Here is an 18631-nt window from a genome sequence, read left to right on the forward strand (position 1 = left end):
GACCGCTGTTTCCGGAATCCATGTTGACTCCTACAGAGTAGATTCTGGGTTTTCAGAAAAGAATGATACGCGAGCAAAACACATGTTCTAAAATTCTACAACGGATCCACGTCAGAGATATAGGTCTATAGTTTTGCGCATCTGCTCAATGACCCTACTTGAAGACTGTGAGGGATTGTGCAGAGATCAGATTAGTACATATTATGTAGGTAGCTGCGGGGCAGGAAGGTGGATGCTTGCAGTGGCGCGTGCTTACCGGCTAGCGCAGCCATGGCGCCTGTCCCCCTCGACGGCCTAGGAAAACTGTGCTGTTAGCGGAGGCGCCTGGTGGGCTGCCGAAGCCCCACGGCGCTCCAAGGAAGCCGCCGCGCCGGCCCGAGCGCGTCAAGGCCGGTTCGCCGTGCGCGAATTACCGATGTGTCCCCCAGCTACCAGCAGTTTTCCGCGCTACACTATTACATACAGTGGCACTAGGAACGGGGCAGGCGCTTACACAAGTTCCTCAGCTTACTGAAGCTCGCATACGTGTCGTAAGAAATTGAGGGCAGTGGGTAATACCACAGACTAAATCATACTGTCATGACACTCCTGCTCATTTTTGTTGTACACTGTTACTGCAGCGCACCAAGTTGCCAGTAAGCTACACTGTAGAATTCGATTTCTAATGAACGTTAAGATAATCTTTTATATTGATATGTGACTTGGTTTACACAAAAGCAGCGTTGTAGTGCAATATACTACAGGAATAACAAAAAATTCCTAAGTATCCTAAGGGGCGAGAATTAGTTTCCACTCTGCACCGAAGTGTGTGCTGGTTTGAAACTCCCTGGCAGATCAAAACTACATTACTGGCCATTAAAATTGCTACGCCAAGAAGAAATGCAGATGTTAAACGTGTATTCATTGGACAAATATATTATACTAGAACTGACATATGATTACATTTTCACGCAATTTGGGTGCATAGATCCTGAGAAATCATTACCCAGAACAACCACCTCTGGCCGTAATAACAGCCTTGATACGCCTGGGCATTGAGGCAAACAGAGCTTGGATGGCGTGTACACGTAAAGTTGCCCATGCAGCATCTACACGATACCACAGTTCATCAAGAGTAGTTACTGGCGTATTGTGAGAAGCGAGTTGCTCGGCGACTATTCACTAGACGTTTTAAATTCGTGAGAGATCAGGAGGATGTGCTGACCAGGGCAGTAGTCGAACATTTTCTCTAACTAGAAAGGCCCGTACAGGACCTGCAACATGCGGTCGTGCAATATCCTGCTGAAATATAGGGTTTCGCAGGGATCGAATAGAGGGTAGAGCCACTGGTCGTAACACATCTGAAATGTAACGTCCACTGTTCAAAGTGCCGTCAGTGTGAACAAGAGGTGACCGAGACGTGAGACGTGTAACCACTGGCACCCCGTACCATTACGCCGGGTGATACGCCACTATGGCGATGACGAATACACGCTTCCAACGTCGCCAAACACGGATGCGACCATCACGATACTGTAAACAGAACCTTGACTCATCCGAAAAAATGACGTTTTGCCATTCGTGCATCCAGCTTCGTCGTTGAGTACACCATCGCAGGCGCTCCTGTCTGAGATGCAGCGCCAAGGGTAACCGCAGCCATGGTCTCCGAGCTGATAGTCCATGCTGCTGCAAACGTCGTCGAACTGTTCCTGCAGATGGTTGTTGCCTTGCAAACGTCCCCATCTGTTTACTCAGGGATCGAGACGTGGCAGCACGATCCGTTACAGCCATGCGGATAAGATGCCTGCCATCTCGACTGCTAGTGATACGAGGCCGTTGGGATCCAGAACGGCGTTCCGTATTACCCTCCTGAACCCATCGATTCCATATTCTGCTAACAGTAATTGGATCCCGACCAACGCGAGCAGCAATGTCGCGATACGATAAACCGCAATCGCGATAGGCTACAATCCGACCTTTATCAAAGTCGGTAACGTGATGGTACGCATTTCGCCTGCTTACACGAGTCATTCAAACAACGTTTCACCAGGCAACGCCGATCGACTGCTGTTTGTGTATGAGAAATCGGTTGGAAACTTTCCTCATGTCAGCACGTTGGTGTCGCCACCGGCGCCAACCTTGTGTGAATGCTCTGAAAAGCTAATGTTTGCATGTCACAGCATCTTCTTCCTGTCTGGTAAATTTCGCGTCTGTAGCACGTCTTCTTCGTGGTGTAGCAATTTTAATGGCCAGTAGTGTATGTGAAGGACCGGGACTCGAATAACATTGAATATAAGTGTTCATGTGATGGAAAAAGGGTCGAATTTTAAGAATTTGAGAAACAGATTCCGTGCAAAATTGTTACGTGACAAGGAAATTGCCAATCATATTCAGGACAGAGAAGCTCAGAAATTTTGTAGAAACCAAGTGGAGGAAGACATTCAGAGAAAAAGCAATTGTATCTTGTTTCTTAAAGAAAGACTCCGTTGATTTATTGTTGAGCTACATCTATGTGTCACTGATGTTTGTTGGTATTTCACTAACGCTTCATACATCGTAATATAATAATTGTTTCATGAATTACGTAGGTAAAGAAATAAAAACAAACATTACTGACAACACACACGAAGTTAAGAAAAGGTTGCTTTTATCTCCACTAGGGCGCTACTGTCGCTCCAACAGACTGTGGTAATAATGGGTATTTATAATTAAAGTACAATTTCTCACAATTGTCCAATGTGGGCTATAATAATCGCATGCCATCGAAACTTGGTAGATAATCTAATGCGTTATTGTGGAGCCGATTTTCACTGGGAAAAAAATAGTTCCAATTTTGGTCACCAGGTGCAAGTATGTCGCTGAGAATGCAAGAGAGACTTATAGAAGTGTTTCCAATTGTTTGTGAATTAGGAACGGGACGTGGGCAGAAAAAGTCAAACAAGTGAGAAAGGCATAATGTTGAATTCATTATTAATAGCCGTTTCCACAATTTATTCAATATGACGACCGGAAACGCCGACGAGATGCTGCATCCGTAAAACGACGTGTTAAACAGTTGCTCGCAGCCGTTCCGGTGGAATCTGAGCAACATGTCCCTTCACATCAGATAGACATCGAACATGTCCCGAGTAAACAAGTCCTTTTATATATCCCCAGAACCAAAACTGGCATGGAGTCGTATTATTTGATCTTGCAGGCCATGCATCTCGAAAACCCCTGTAGATAACATGTTCCTATAAGTCTGCATTAACCAGATCTTTCAATGGGTGAGCGACGTGAGTTGTTGCCCCATCTTGAATGAAAACAGTGGTTTCCACACAGTTTTTGTCTTCCAGGAATCACATGCTGTATAAGGAGGTCTCGATAATGTGCGTCACGGCACACCTGACAGGTCATCTGGGTTTATTCTCTTCCAAGAAGAACGGACCGAGAATAGAGACGCTTGTAAATCGACACGACACAGTCACATACGGCGAGTGCAATGGGTCTTCGTGCACAGCAAGCAGTTGAACAATGCCCCAATTCGGCAGTTCAGCGTAGGCACTGCACCATGTAGCGTAAAATGTGCCTTGTCACTCCATAGAATATTGCCAGACCACATGTCATCAACTTCGATCTGTGCCGCAAATCGAAGAGCAACGTCAGAACGTTGCTGCGTATCGTGAGGTTTCAGTTGCTGCACCACTTGGAACGTGAACAGGTACTAGTGAAAAGTAGGCCGCAAGACTTTCCCGTACTGATGACCATGGGATGGACAATTCTTGACACTGAATCAGCCCTAGCTCCCCCCAAGGCATGTGCAGCATGGTCAGTTACAGCAACAGCAACCTCTCCAATAGCTTGCACCGGAATAGAGTACCTTCTTCCAGGTACGGCATCAAGGGAACCATATTTTATAACTTCATTATCATCTTCTTTAAATCTTTCAGTCAGAGATACAATACAGCACTATACCCGCTGCCATTCACATAACAGTTTCACTGGCAGAGCGCGGTCTCTCTTTTTCGATAGTCATACAGTCCACGCACGTTATGGCTCGTCAAATGACAGCGTGGATGTCATACCGTCATAAAGCAGTCTACAGCGTTATATTTGCACCTGGTGGTCAATTTGGAACTAATCATTTTCGAGCGTAAATCTGCTCCGCATTAACGCATTGGCATATATACAAAGTTACGCTGCTGTACGATAATTACAACCCACATCGGACCTCCGCGAGTAGCTGCTCTTTAATTATAACCACCCAGAAATTGAAGTTCGATCTGACTGCGTATAGGTTTAACTGAACAAATTCCTGCCTCAATGAATTACGCTACTGGGCATTAAAGTTGCAACGCCGTGAAGGTTACATGCAATAAAATTGATGCTGTCTGTAAGTATGCAGATGATCAGAATTTCAAGGCAATCACACAAAGTAAGTAGACGTTACTCCGTATACAACTTGTGTATAAGGAAAGATTACGCTGCAGTTTTCTCATTCACAAATGGCATGCGAATGTTGTTCATTTGTGAGGAGTCCGTGGAGTGCGCGATTACTGGTCGCATTGGACGGAATACACGACTACAAAGTGAAGGTGGAATCGATGGTTTCAGGAGGGGCACACTCAAAGCTGACCCTGGAGAAGAGCGCCCGAGAAGACAGACATATTGTTCACTCAGTCATGCAGATTCAAAAATGTGCAAATGTGTGTGAAATCTTATGTGACTTAACTGCTAAGGTCATCAGTCCCTAAGCTTACACACTACTCAACCTAAATTATCCTAAGGACAAACACACACACACCCATGACCGAGGGAGGACTCGAACCTCCGCCGGGACCAGCCGCAAAGTTCATCACTGCAGCGCCTGAGACCGCTCGGTTAATCCCGCGGGGCATACAGGTTCGTAGAGTCATGCCGCATACTAAGAAAAAGGATATAGGCTTGTTTACAGTAAAACAAGTATTGACACAGAAAGTGAGACAACGTATGCAGCTGAAGCACCATGGTGATCACTGCTGCTGGTTCCTTCGACACAGAAGCTGAGAGAGGCGCGTAAACCCTTTTGCGCACAACACTGGGAGCAGGAAAAGCACTACCTCATCTTTTCAGATGAGCCCTGGTTCCGCATACAGAATCATGACGGACGTATTCGTGTATGGAGGTTCGAAGAAGAACGAAAATTGACAATTTACTTCCTTCATAGTCACACATGCTTTTCATTTTGCTGTATTTCATGGGCTGTCATTCGGTACACAACACGATCAGCTCCACTTCGTAGAGCCGGTAACTTGGACGACAGGCATTACACTTATGACGTTATAAAACCAATAATTGTGCTTTCCCTTGGAGATCTCCTTGACGTTACCTACAAGCAAGATAACGCATAATCACTCGATACCTGCGCTGTTCTGACCTACATGTATACAGAGAGCATTTGACTGTTAGCCTCGCCACCATGTTCTCTCATCCACTGAAAATGTCAGGTCACGGGGTGCTGAAAGAAAGGCATGCCACCATTATCCATTTATTAAAATTGCAGCAGTCTTGCACAGAGTTGAAGCAGTGTATGTTTTCTATAAACACTTCTGCACAGCTTCAATATACTTATATATTGACATCACGAAACCACCAAAAGCTGCTGTAATTTGTATTTCAATTTAGATGATATACTCGTGAGATTCAGCAGTTGTATTGATACTTAAGATAATTACTATTTATTGTACCTAAATATGTAAAATATGCATCGTCCAATAATTATCGTCTAATAATTTCTTTATGCAATTTTAGTATAGGACTGTCTCTCTGCCGGCCGCGGTGGACATGCGGTTCTAGGCGCTGCAGTCCGGAACCGTGGGACTGCTACGGTCGCAGGTTCGGATCCCACCTCGGGCATGGATGTGTGTGATGTCCTTAGGTTGTTTAGGTTTAAGTAGTTCTAAGTTCTAGAGGACTGATGACCTAAGATGTTAAGTCCCATAGTGCTCAGAGCCATTTGAGCCATTTGAACTGTCTCTCTTTAAGCCCGTAGAAATTTCCCCCCCATCCCTCTTTCCTTCTTCCCTTGCTCTTAATCCCCCTCGCTTCATTTTATAATTTTACTATACAAATGTAGAATTTATATAAGCACCTGCGTCAGCAATCCGTCTTGCCTACTCAGAACCACTCATGAGAGTACTATGTTTTGCAGCTGCGGTCATTGATTTAAATGTAAGTTGGAGGTAGGGGAGAAGAGGGGCGAGGGTTAAGAGGAAATGGAGTGAGAGTGATTTGGGGAGTGGAAGGAAGCAGGGAAGAGATGATGGGGATATCACGAGTTCACAAGGGGAGTCTTGCTTAAATTACATAAGCTATATTTATACACCAGTAGTGAACAACAATGGCTGTGTAAAATGTAAACGGCATAAAATAGTAAAGTTATAAAATGGACCGAGCGGGTTTGAGAGCAGGTAAAGCAGGCAAAGGAGGGGGAGGGAGGGATAATTGGAGGGCTGCTACGTGCTTAACAAGAGAAGGTCTGGTACAGAAATTGAAAAAGTCAGTTATGTAAAAACCGTTCTGTTAAAATACCAGAGGCGTAGACCAATGGACGTTCACTGCAACAGGCTATTTATTTATTGCTCTCATGCTCGATTAATGACAGTTTTAATAACCTGATAATTATGGATCTAAGACTTGCTGTCTTGATTCTTCCAGGGAGCCACTACTTAGTCAGTAATAATGTCTGCACAGGTCGGTAATCTGTACACGCTAAAACAGTATTAACTTCCCTCTTGTAGCCGTAATGTCGAGATTGGCTCTTTAATTTTCGTGCTCGAGTGTAAACCCAATTTTTGGGTGGAAAGCACTAAATCTCTCCGCTATCTCATTAACATTCCTTTGATCTCCTCTAAGTAAGAAAATAGCATCATCTCCGTAGCGGTAACAGTGGAGAACTTCGCTGGCCACTGCAGGGTTTTTAGTGAAAAATTGATTTTCTAAGGACAGTCTCAGCCATAATGCCAGAAAGGCTTGCTATGGGAAATCCAGTTTTTTTAGTATTTAATGGCATTTCATGCAGTTCTAGTTCCACTACATTATTATACCGTAATTTTATAATCTTGATGTCCTACACATCCGTTGTTCTAGGACTGCACTTTTAGTCTTTTAAGAAATTCTTTTTATAAATTTTTATTTTTTCTACGTTCTCCTTAAGACCTTGCAGCTTTATATTTCAAAATTTCTCCCTTTTAATATTTTAAGACACCAATTCAATTTTCGGTACTTTCTTTCCACTTCTATAATCTACTATTTTCTTCTTTTTTTATATATAGTATTACACATCCATTAGTCTACGCTTCTGGTATCAGATCCTCTTTTGTTAAAACGTTACAGAGAGACGAAATACCGTATCTGCAGTGGGTATCAGCAACTGGGCGAAAGGGAAACTGCTGCGTGTGTCAGCTACTGGGAGGGGTGTTAGCTACTGGTGTGTCAGCAACTAGATCTTAAGGCCCCTGTAAACGATCAAATGTGCTTGACCAAATCGTTCTGATCTAGCCAAGCAAGTCCGTACACGTTCAAACAACGTTAGTCAGTTTAATCTCACTGTGGAGCAGACGTTGTTCGTGTCCGCGTGCGTTTTGACAGTAGTGATAACGGCCACAAATGCAGACAGAGAAGTCCTGGAACTAACTTCGGTACTTTTAAAGAAGAAGATGAAGAAACAGGTCTCTAGTCCACGGAAAGGCTTAAAATGAGATTCGCCCATGAAAAATCTGCTGAAGGAAATATTACTCTCAGAACCTGATGAATACAAGAACTTCCTGAGAATGAAACTTTTTAAAACTTGATAGTGCCCACCTAAAATAGCAAACTTTCCTGTCAAGTTTGCTTTTATGTAGCTACGGATGTGTCAAATAACCTCGTATACGTACCGGGAAGGCCTGTCATTGTAATCTTACTTTTGAAGCAGTCGCTTCTCGTGTATGCAGAATTTTGGCACTAGTGGGAATTGCTACAAATGCAGATAAAGCATCTCTGACATTGACTCTGCCACTGTGTTCAAAGAAGAAGTAAACAAGACGCTGGTCTAGGGAATGGTTTAAAATGAGAGAGAATTATACAACTGAAAACCTGTTGATGGAAATGTTACAGTCAGAATTTGATGATTATATCAACTTTCTGCGGATGGGAAGTGAAAGTTTAATAACTTGTTTGGCGTACTTCACCTTCAAACTGAAAAAGAAATATGAGAAAAATTTATTCTCTTCTGCTTGGTCCTCTAATGACAGTTCACTAAAATACCATTGTGTGAGAACATATAGCTCACATCGTACGTGAAAGAACCGGAGAACTTCGATTTCTTCATAACCTCTTTATGCCTAATATATGGCTGGAAAGCTGTGATACCTCTAAATTTTGGTAATAGTCAGTGGTATTTTGTTTTTATACTTGACCGTAGCTTCCATAGTTGTAGGAATTCACGATACAGTGAGATAAAGTGTGATAAGACAATTTTTCCCTAAACATACGAGGCCCAACGTGGACACAAACGAATTCAACCATCTTGTCAAACTTTCTGTCAATCAAAATTTCTCGCAAACACGCCAAACACGATCTGTGCTTGACAAACACGTCGAGCAGCACTGTATACGGTCAAATATTTGACAAGCACAGTTAAGTTTGACAAAATGTTTGGTCGTTTATGGCGGCTTTAAATAGGAGGGTTGATTGTTTCACTTCTGTAGTACTTCTGAAACATTCTACTTTATTTAAGGTCTAGTAACTGATAACCTATTTTTATGTACTTAGATGAGTTTATAAAAGATCAAACTACTGTCTTCTATTAACCTATAATTTATTTAAGTAGTACCTATAAATGCGCTATGTGTATTTTAATGAGTAATACAGCAATTTAGATGTCGGAATATGTAAGTTGAAGTTCATTATGCTCGTAACGTGTGCAAGTGCAAACTCTAATATATTTTGAGAAATATTAAAACGTTATTTTGCTTGAATTTTTGTATAGGTCTGTAATCATATTTTCATATTATGATAAGAATACAAGCTTTGTGTGAGTGTGTGTTTGTGTTTGAGTGTGGGTGGGTGGATGGATGTGTGTGTGTCTTCTTTGTACTCCATAAATGATAAATAATTATATCAAAGAGTTTACTTTTGTGTTATTAACTCTGTGTTGTTGCATCATATTTTTTGGAGGAGCAACGCTTTCTTTTAATTTTTCTACTAGTACAATTGGTCTTATTCCATCATGCTGGATTTTTGACCTATTGTTCCATTTTAATATTCCGCTATTGGCTAGAGACGGGAGTGGGTGAGGAGGGGAAGAGAGGGGAGAGGAGGGGGGAGTAGGAGGGTAGGAATCATGACTTGATGATGTTATGAATTCAGGGTCTTTCTCCCTGACTTTTCCTGTAGCCTACTTCCATTAAGCCTTGCACTTCTCAAGGTTCACAAGGCTCTGAGCACTATGGGATTTAACTTCTGAAGTCATCAGCACCCTAGAACTTAGAACTACTTAAACCTAACTAACCTAAGGACATTACACACATCCATGCCCGAAGCAGGATTCGAACCCGCAACCGTAGTGGTCGCGCGGTTCCAGACTGTAGCGCCTAGAACCGCTCGGCCACCCCGGCCGGCCTTCTCAAGGTCAACTGGTCACAATTTGGATTGTGATGTTACTTACATCGCATACTTCAATACCACATTTAAGCCCAAAGTGCGCCAGATTGTAGGTAGCCTTGCTACTTCTCTCTGTATGTGTCCTAATGTCTCTTCTATTATTTTCGAGATCGCTACACGACAAATACGACGATCGCATTACAATGGTCGCGCAAACCTCTTAGAACACAGGTTCTCAAAAATTACCTAATAGTTTTTCGACGGGACTTTGTCGTCCTTCTTCCAAGAATTCCCAATTGAGTTGTGAGGACGTTACTTTTAGACTTTCAAGTGGGCTAAGCCGACCTGTTACGACCCTAGCAGCGCGTCCTTCAGTGATTTCGATGTCTTCCGTCATGCCTACTTGATAAGCGCTCCATACAATGGGAAAATATTTTAGAATTGGTCACACTGGCATCAAGTATGCCATTTCCTTGCCTTGCATAGAATTTGCCAAAATCCTTCCAACGATTCTAAATCTCCCATTCATTTCCTCTAACAGTAATCTGACGTAATCGTCCCATTAATATCGTGCCTTGCTATTACTTCTAAATATTCAGAGGATGTGACGATATCAAAACCTCCAGTGCTAATCTTATAAGCAGGTGCAAACGTCTCTCTTCATTCATCCTTAGATTATTGCTCCAAACTAGTGGATCTATCCTCAAGTCACTGTGTACGTTAATAAGGGATAAAATGGTTCTTTTCGTTAGTAACTCAGTAGATGACATATCACGATACCACGTTTCCTCGCCGGCCGGTGTGGCCGAGCGGTTCTAGGCACGTCAGTCCGGAACCGCGCGACTGCTACGGTCGCAGGTTCGACTCCTGCCTCAGGCATGGATGTGTGTGATGTCATAAGGTTAGTGAGATTTAAGTAGTTCTAAGTTCTAGGGGACTGATGACCTCAGACGCTAAGTCCCGTAGTGCTCAGAGCTATTTGAACCATTTTTGAACCACGTTCCCTCCTCCTTCTTCTTTCCAACCAAAAGTACAAATGGTAAAGCGGTCGCGTCATCGCCAAATGATGGCTGGGTGTTGTGTGATGTCCTTAGGTTAGTTAGGTTTAAGTAGATCTAAGTTCTAGGGGACTGATGACGATCGATGTTAAGTCCCATAGGGCTCAGAGCCATTTGAACCATCATTGCCAAAACTCGGCGTATTGACACCACAAACTTTACAAATATTCTTGAACAGTGGGAGGTCGACAACATTTTGTGCATGCTTGCGCAAAATACATACAAGTGCATGCTTGTCAATCTTACGGTAAAGTGTGCTGCTGCGTTTAGCTGTCGATTCTGAACGCCCGTGAGTGATTTTTTTCCGTCCAGTGACATTAGGAGGAGCGCTGGCTGCTTAGACAGGTGGCGGTCCGGCGCGCATGCAGCCTCCGCCGCCACCCCCAGCTGCTGAATTTTTCACGGCCACTCTCCATTCTGCGGGCCGCGCTGGCGGGCCGTCGTAATGAACTGCTGACGGCCAGGTCGAGGTAATGGTGGGGGGCGGTGCTACGTACACAGTCGCAGTCGCTGCGTGGAGACGCACTTCTACCGACGTCCACGGATGCTGTGCTTAAATCCTGTTCCAACCTGGCTACTGTATCCTCCATATAATTACCAAGATGTGACTGTTCTACAGATATCCGACATTTTTCTGTCTTAAGATTTTCATTCGAATTAAAGAACTCTAGTCGACTCCTAGACAACTGTCCCTTCCTCTATTTACAAATGGTGAGCAATGACCACTACAGTGTGTTTGAACAACCGACCTCGGGGCTGTCAGAAGGGCTTTCGGTTCTCCCCTCTGCACATTGTGAATTCGATGGGTGGACGAGGGCTACAGCGTCCCGTTGGAGAAGGTAGCAGCAACAAGACAGACGGAGTTCATGGAAACTCGTTATTACTCCAACAAGCTTAGAGCAGCTATATGTGGGCGTCCTCATCATGTAGCGAAGCTCCGTGTCCATCCACGGCGTCTGTGTTCCGTGGGTGTTGTTAGGCGCCGATCTCGGAGCTCGGGTGCTAGCGTTGCCCAGAGGATCCAGTAACTGGTATGTTGAGAATGGGTAGAGTGCAGAGCGACTTTGCCTGCTGAACATTTCGGCAGCATTACTTCAAGTACAGGCGTGGCGCTCTCGAGCTCCTATGGTGTCAGCGAGGCAGATGGGACCTGCCCGGGCATAGCGAGTGACCGAGGCGTAAACATCTCGGGTGCGAACCCCTGACCACCCTTAGGCAAGCGGCGTCTGGCGCTGGTGGACGTCCCAGGAACTCCATGTCAGTGGCTAGGAGTGCCTCAGTTTGACCCTCGGCCAATTAGGTGATGGCTTGACCTCACTGGCAAGTGGTCGTATCAGGATGATGGAGCGGTTTCGACCTCATGGTGGAGGCTGACACTGTTATGGATGCAACCTCGATGACTCACCAATTCGGCCGACGCGATGACCAATGTCGCTGGACGGCCAGTATACATGGTGGTCCATTCATCGTGACCGGGCCAAATATCTCACGAAATAAGCGTCAAACGAAAAAACTACAAAAAACGAAACTTGTCTAGCTTGAAGGGGAAAACCAGATGGCGCTATGATTGGCCCGCTAGATGCCACTGCCATAGGCCAAAGAATATCAACTGCGTTGTTTTAAATAGGACCCCCCATTTTTTATTACATATTCGTGTAGTGCGTTAAGAAATATGAATGTTTTAGTTGGACCACTTTTTTCGCTTTGTGACATATGGCACTGTAATGGTCACAAACATATGGCTCACAGGTTTAGACGAACGATTGGTTTTTTAAATTAAAATACAGAACGTAGGTACGTTAGAACATTTTATTTCGGTTGTTCCAATGTGACACATGTATCTTTGTGAACGTACCATTAGTGAGAACGCATGCTGTTACAGCGTGATTACCTGTAAATACCACATTAATGCAATAAATGCTCAAAAAGATGTCCGTCAACCTCAATTCATTTGGCAAGATGTGTAACGACATTTCTCTCATCAGCGAGTAGTTCGCCTTCCGTAATGTTCGCACATGCATTGACAATGCGCTGACGCAAGTTGTCAGGCGTTATCCGTGGATCACGAAAGCAAATATCCTTCAACTTTCCCCACAGAAAGAAATCTGGGGGCGTCAGATCCGATGAACGTGCCGACCATGGTATGGTGCTTCGACGACCAATCCACCTGTTATGAAATATGCTATTCAATACCGCTTCAACCGCACTCGAGCTACGTGCCGGACTTCCATCATGTTGGAAGTACATCGCCATTCTGTCAGCAGTGAAACATCTTGTAGAAACATCGGTAGAACATTACGTAGGAAATCAGCATTCATTGCATCATGTAGATTTCCATCGATAAAATGGGGGCCAATTATCCTTCCTCCCATATTGCCGCACCATACATTAACCCACCAATGTCGTTAATGTTCCACTTGTCGCAGCTATCGTGGATTTTCCGTTGCCCAATAGTGCATATTATGCCGATTTACGTTACCGCTGTTGGTGAATGACGCTTCGTCGCTAAATTAGAACGCGTGCAAAAAATCTGTCATCGTCCCCTAATTTCTGTTGTGCCCAGTGGCAGAACTGTACACGACTTTTAAAGATGCTGCCATGCATTTCCTGGTGCATAGAAATATGGTATCTGTACAATCGATGTTGATGTGGCATTCCCAACACCGACGTTTTTGAGATTCTCGAATCTCGCGCAGTTTGTCTGCTACTGATGTGCGGATTAGCCGCGGCACCAGCTAAAACACCTACTTCAGCATCATCATTTGTTGCAGGTCGTGATTGACGTTTCACATGTTGCTGAACACTTCCTGTATCCTTAAATAACGTAACTATCCGGCGAACGGTCCGGACACTTGAATGATATCGTCTAAGATACCTAGCAACATACATAGCACACTCCCATTGAGCATTTTGATCACAATAGCCATATATCAACAAGATATCGACCTTTTCCGCAATTGGTAAACGGTCCATTTTAACACGGGTAATGTATCACGAAGGAAATACCGTCTTCACTGGGGGAATGTTACGTGATACCACGTACTTATACGTTTGTGACTATTACAGCGTCATCTATTACTAAGCGAAAAAAGTGGTCCAACTAAAACATTCATATTTCTTAACGTACTACACGAATATATAATAAAAATGGGGGTCCTATTTAAAAAAAAAACACACACACACAGTTGATATCTGTTTGATCTATGGCAGCGGCATCTAGCGGGCCAACCATAGCGCCATCTGGTTTTCCCCTTCAAGCTAGACGAGTTTCGTTCTTTGTAGTTTTTTCGTTTAATGCTTATTTCGTGTGACATTTGGCCCGGTCACTATCAATGGACCACCTTGTATATGCTTGCCAAAGTGGGACTGCTGTGGTGTTTCAGCCACTAATATCACGTACGCCGTGTACTAAAGTACCCCTGGTTTTGGTAAGTAGTCGGGCACTGACCGGCAGTTGCACGGCAGTGTCCAGTGGATGCCACGTGGTAATATTGCGCCAATCTACTGGGCAAGTATCCTTTCTACGGCACTGAGCACTCTTGCCTAGGCTCGCAATGTGACACTTTTGACCGCTTAGTCACAGAGCCCTGTAATGTTATTCTGTGCCCGTGACATTTTATAGTTCATCCCTCGCCACCTTATGGTGTGTGGCAGAGGGTACTTCATGTATCACTTCCACTTCTCCCCTTTCCTGTTCCAGTGGCGAATTGTGTTCGTGAAGAAGGACATCAGTGGGAGGAAAAGGTTTCGTTTAAGCTTTTATTTTAATGCTGGAGGAATGACAATGGAGTAAGGAAAGAATAAGAGGATAGTGACTTGAAAGTGGTTTCATAAACTGCAAACTGCCAAACTAAAGGGGCAGAGCCATCGTCATGGTGACGGACCATGAGCTGTCTTGCTAGAACTTGTGTTGACACATTGGTCCAGAAGGTTTTTCTCACACATCGTCGTCCAAATTAACGTCTGGAGATAAGACCTATTCAATACAATACTGACGAATGTAGAAGCGCAGATTGTGGAAGTACATCGCCTCACAAAAGTGCATTGTAAGTGCTCGCGACATTTTGTATGTATAAAACTTCAATAGAATGCATAGATACACGTTTGTTGAATACGTTTTAACTCTTTTTCTACACGAGGTGTCATAGGATACAATGCGCAAGTGGCAACTACCACCTTATCAGTGGGCGAGATCAGAGTTTGTATTTGAACAGCTCTGTAAAAAAAGAAAACTATAATAGCGGTACTGTATGCAAGCGGAAGCGTGTATAACTGACTCCAGTGAAACGCTAATTACATGTGCGTTTTATCAGAGACGTGGTCACAACTCGCACGAAACCGTTCATTTAAAGTGGATGCTAGTAATGTTACACCGTACAATGTATATTTAAGTATTTTCAGTGGAGTTGGTGACGTATTTTTGTTGCCGACAATGAGCTTGTCACATTCGATAATAGTAATTTTGAAACCATATTTAGAATTTTTGTCAAGATCTTGTGAAGTTACACGGATCTTCTGGGTGTTTGTATCACGTATTCTCTTCCGCAGCGAGAGCTCCTTTATTACCTTAGCGTGTCCGTTTCAATTACATGTTGTCCCGCGGCTGGTGCACGCTAATGTTTAACTGAGGCGCTATTACAAGGCAACTACTGACTCTGCAATATGCTAAACGAACTAACTTTAGAATAAAAGGGTCACAACTGGGATTTATGATCTAGAAAAAATGAGAGAAGGTTCGGCTCATTTTCGTACCAAAGTCCATGACGTGAAGTTACACATCCATTAACGTATTATGACGATAGTCGTATCGTGAGGCAAAGTAAAACATTTGTTACCAGAGAAAAAATGCATTTTTATTTCTCGAAGAGAATAGAACGCCAAGGAAAATATACTGCTACATTATCTAAACATATTCACTCTAACGTGCTAACACGTCAACTACATATCTGTGCTTGCGACAACATGCCATAAACAGTTCACATACTAACGAATATACAGGGTTTAAATGGTAACTATTTACAATGTACATGACGATGGAGGTTGAGTCGAGACGAAGAAATTGGTATGGAACACTTGTGGCCTATCAAGCTGGGGAACAACCTCAAATTGACCTACAACAGCCGTCTACACTAGAGCGCATGCATGCCTCGTGAGATTTTGGTTGAACTCGTACTTGAATTTTAAAAACCCCTTGTTCTTGCACCAACAAAAGCCTACGATTGACGTTTCTGTAATTTTATTTATTTCATCTCAGAATACAATGCATTTTAACAGCATAAAATTTAACAATGAAATAGATTTTTAATCTGTTTTTTCTTTATTTCCCTTTTTTTTTTTTTTTTTTACTACGAAACGAATGTGCTTGTAAAGATTATGCTTCAATCGAATTGCAAACTTAATTAATTTTTGCACATTGTTTTCAAAGGTACTTTTTTTCTCTCTTTTTCCTCACCGGAAAATTTAGATTAATAATATTAACGAAATAGTCACCTAAGCAGTTTAACTAAGAGAACTAGGTGATTTAGAAAGTCTCGCTCGTCGCGCTTGTGCTGTAGGTGGGTTGGTGGCTTTTGTTGGTCAATTTGAGTTTGTTTCCCGGCTAGGCAGAATGCAAGCGTCCTGTATCAAATTGTTCGTCTCAACTTCCCATGCATCACTGTGGTACGTTGTAAACAATTATCGCTTCCACTGTTTACATACTGTGTCTACTTATTCATCCATGTGTGCTACCACACTTCAATCAAACATATTATTCAGCCAGTATATGCAGCCCCTGGAGCGTGTTCGTTGTCCATCGAGATACAGCCAAGAGTGAAGTCCTGTACCACAGGTTTTATCAGGGTGACGTCCTTACTGCTCTCAGCTGTTCGATTTCGAACTGCGTCAACAGGCGATCGCCAAATGCTCTATCACTAACGGGACTTCTTCCAGTTATTGGAAAACAATAACGTTTTATTACTTTTCATCGGATACATACGTCTCCCTTGAATAGAAGTCTTAATCTTTCCGTTACTAAACAAGATCGTTCACTTTGCAAATTATCTGTAGTTTTAGAACTCCATGGCTCGGTCCTATGCTTGCGCTATCCGTTTGAAAATGTCCCTCCTCTTGAGAAGTAGCGAATGGGGGAAATTGCTTTCCCCGCAACAGCGTTTTCGAGAAAAACATCTCTAGAATGTTCTGCTCTAGTCTCGTTACATTACAACCTCAGACGGCATAAAACTTGTTAACTTGCAATGAGCAACTAATTGCACCATACATTTTAGCTGTCGTCGTTGTCGTTAAAAACAGCGGAATTCGCAAGATGTGTAACTGCCACCTATAGGGAACTTTAATGAGTGCGTGACATTTCACTTTTCGTAGGGAACACTGTTCCGGTAATTACGTCTCACTACGTATATTGGATTCATCAGTGTACCCACTGCTTACAGACCAGTATACGAAGTTACATTGTAGGAAACAGTAGCATAATGTAAAGATAGCCATTATGTGAAATGCTGCTCACCAAGTGCTGTTGAAGTACTGTATTCTTAAAAATACCCGAAAAATTGGTATTTGCGAGATTTTAGTAACACTTTAACCTTCACATGGACACGTGTATCAATTGTTAAATGTGTTTGTTTTCATTGTAGGTTTCTGTTGCCACCTCTAATGCTGACAGAATCTGTAGGTTTCTTGTTGCGCAGCTATGACTTGCTATTGTTTCGTACGTGTAGTTTGATATGTTTTTATATGCTCTTGTGTGTGTGTGTGTGTGTGTGTGTGTGTGTGTGTGTGTGTGTGTGTCTGAATATATTTACTCGTGTGAGTACCTGAGTATTGTATTTATTTTTTATTGCTGTCCAGAATGTTACTTATGACGTTAGATCTGTTTATGTAGTGCAGCTAAAGGGTCTCCGTTCAGCAGTAGTTACCCGTCATGTCCCAACTTACGGTAAAAAAACTTATAAATTTTACAAATTAATATTTGATCTGTTACTTAGGTTTGAAGCCGTAATGTACCAGTAAATAATGGTGAAGTACTCGGATCGTACATACTTGGTTGACGCTCATGATTGTGAAGTGGGAAAATTCTATGAACAGTGGTTAAATTACTTATTAGGACAACTGCTTAATAAACCCCAGGGTAGAATTAAAAACCGTTATCATTTTTTGTGACTACTTTATCAAAACGCTTGAACAATAATGACTATTAAGTATATTTGAAATACACAATCCCGTCGAAATCGGGAAATCTGTGACCATTGCTTTGAGTTCAGATTGTCCATCCTTCATTTGAATGTGGAGAACCTTTGCCAGTGCACTATGATTACTGGACTTCCAACTGAATGTCGCAGCTATAAACTCAACTTTGGTCTTCGTAATAATTTTTTTTGTATAAATATTTTGTCGAAGTCAACTTGTTCAAGGAATTCCTTGAAAATATTCGCTTGACAATTCTACTGCTTTTCCGTGCTGCAACACTATGTACTTCAATTTTTCGATGAAAATTTCGTGACACGAACTAAATGAGATTACAACTTTTTCTGCAAGTTCTCTGACAAATGACGATTGGCGCTCCAGAGATTCTTGATTTTCTGCATCTGAGCGCTACCGGTTCTAACGTCTTCCTAGATGAGGCTCATCTTCAGTTAAATGACAACTATTTTCGAATCAACTTAAAGGAGGAAGGCTTCTCAGCCAAGCTCCCATTTGTCAAGCCTTTATTTACAACGAACAGTTTCGGTAAGACGAGAGTTAATATCAGCTGAACTGTGAATAGCGTACACCAAGCGTAAAACATTAAATTATTAAAATAGCATACAATGTTATAAATACAATACATAGAATGAATTATTAGAAACATACCTCGGTAAAGCTTAAATAAAGTGCCAAATTGGGCCTATAAATTTACTCTGTATCTTAATTAGCCGGATAGTTGACGTCACATGCATTGGCATGTCAAAGTTAAAACCATTATTTACAAAACGTTTCGCCAAGTTCATCTGTCC

General features: G+C 42.8%; 1 protein-coding gene across 3 annotated transcripts in view; it reads right to left on the minus strand.

Moving 5' to 3' along the window:
* The window catches only part of LOC126356321 (complexin), a 653706-nt gene that overhangs the window by 618840 nt on the left and 16235 nt on the right, over window positions 1-18631 (minus strand). For 2 of the 3 annotated variants that reach the window (XM_050007293.1, XM_050007292.1), the window contains exon 1: window positions 257-311. The exons of the other annotated variant lie outside the window; for it this stretch is intronic. In XM_050007293.1, coding sequence (XP_049863250.1) covers window positions 257-272 — 16 coding nt within the window. In that variant the 5' untranslated portion in view covers window positions 273-311. Of the gene's footprint in view, window positions 1-256; window positions 312-18631 lie in introns of those variants that run through there. 3 annotated transcript variants of the gene reach the window in all.

The sequence above is a fragment of the Schistocerca gregaria genome, chromosome 3 (genome assembly GCF_023897955.1).
Source record: "Schistocerca gregaria isolate iqSchGreg1 chromosome 3, iqSchGreg1.2, whole genome shotgun sequence".
Lineage (NCBI taxonomy): Eukaryota > Metazoa > Arthropoda > Insecta > Orthoptera > Acrididae > Schistocerca > Schistocerca gregaria.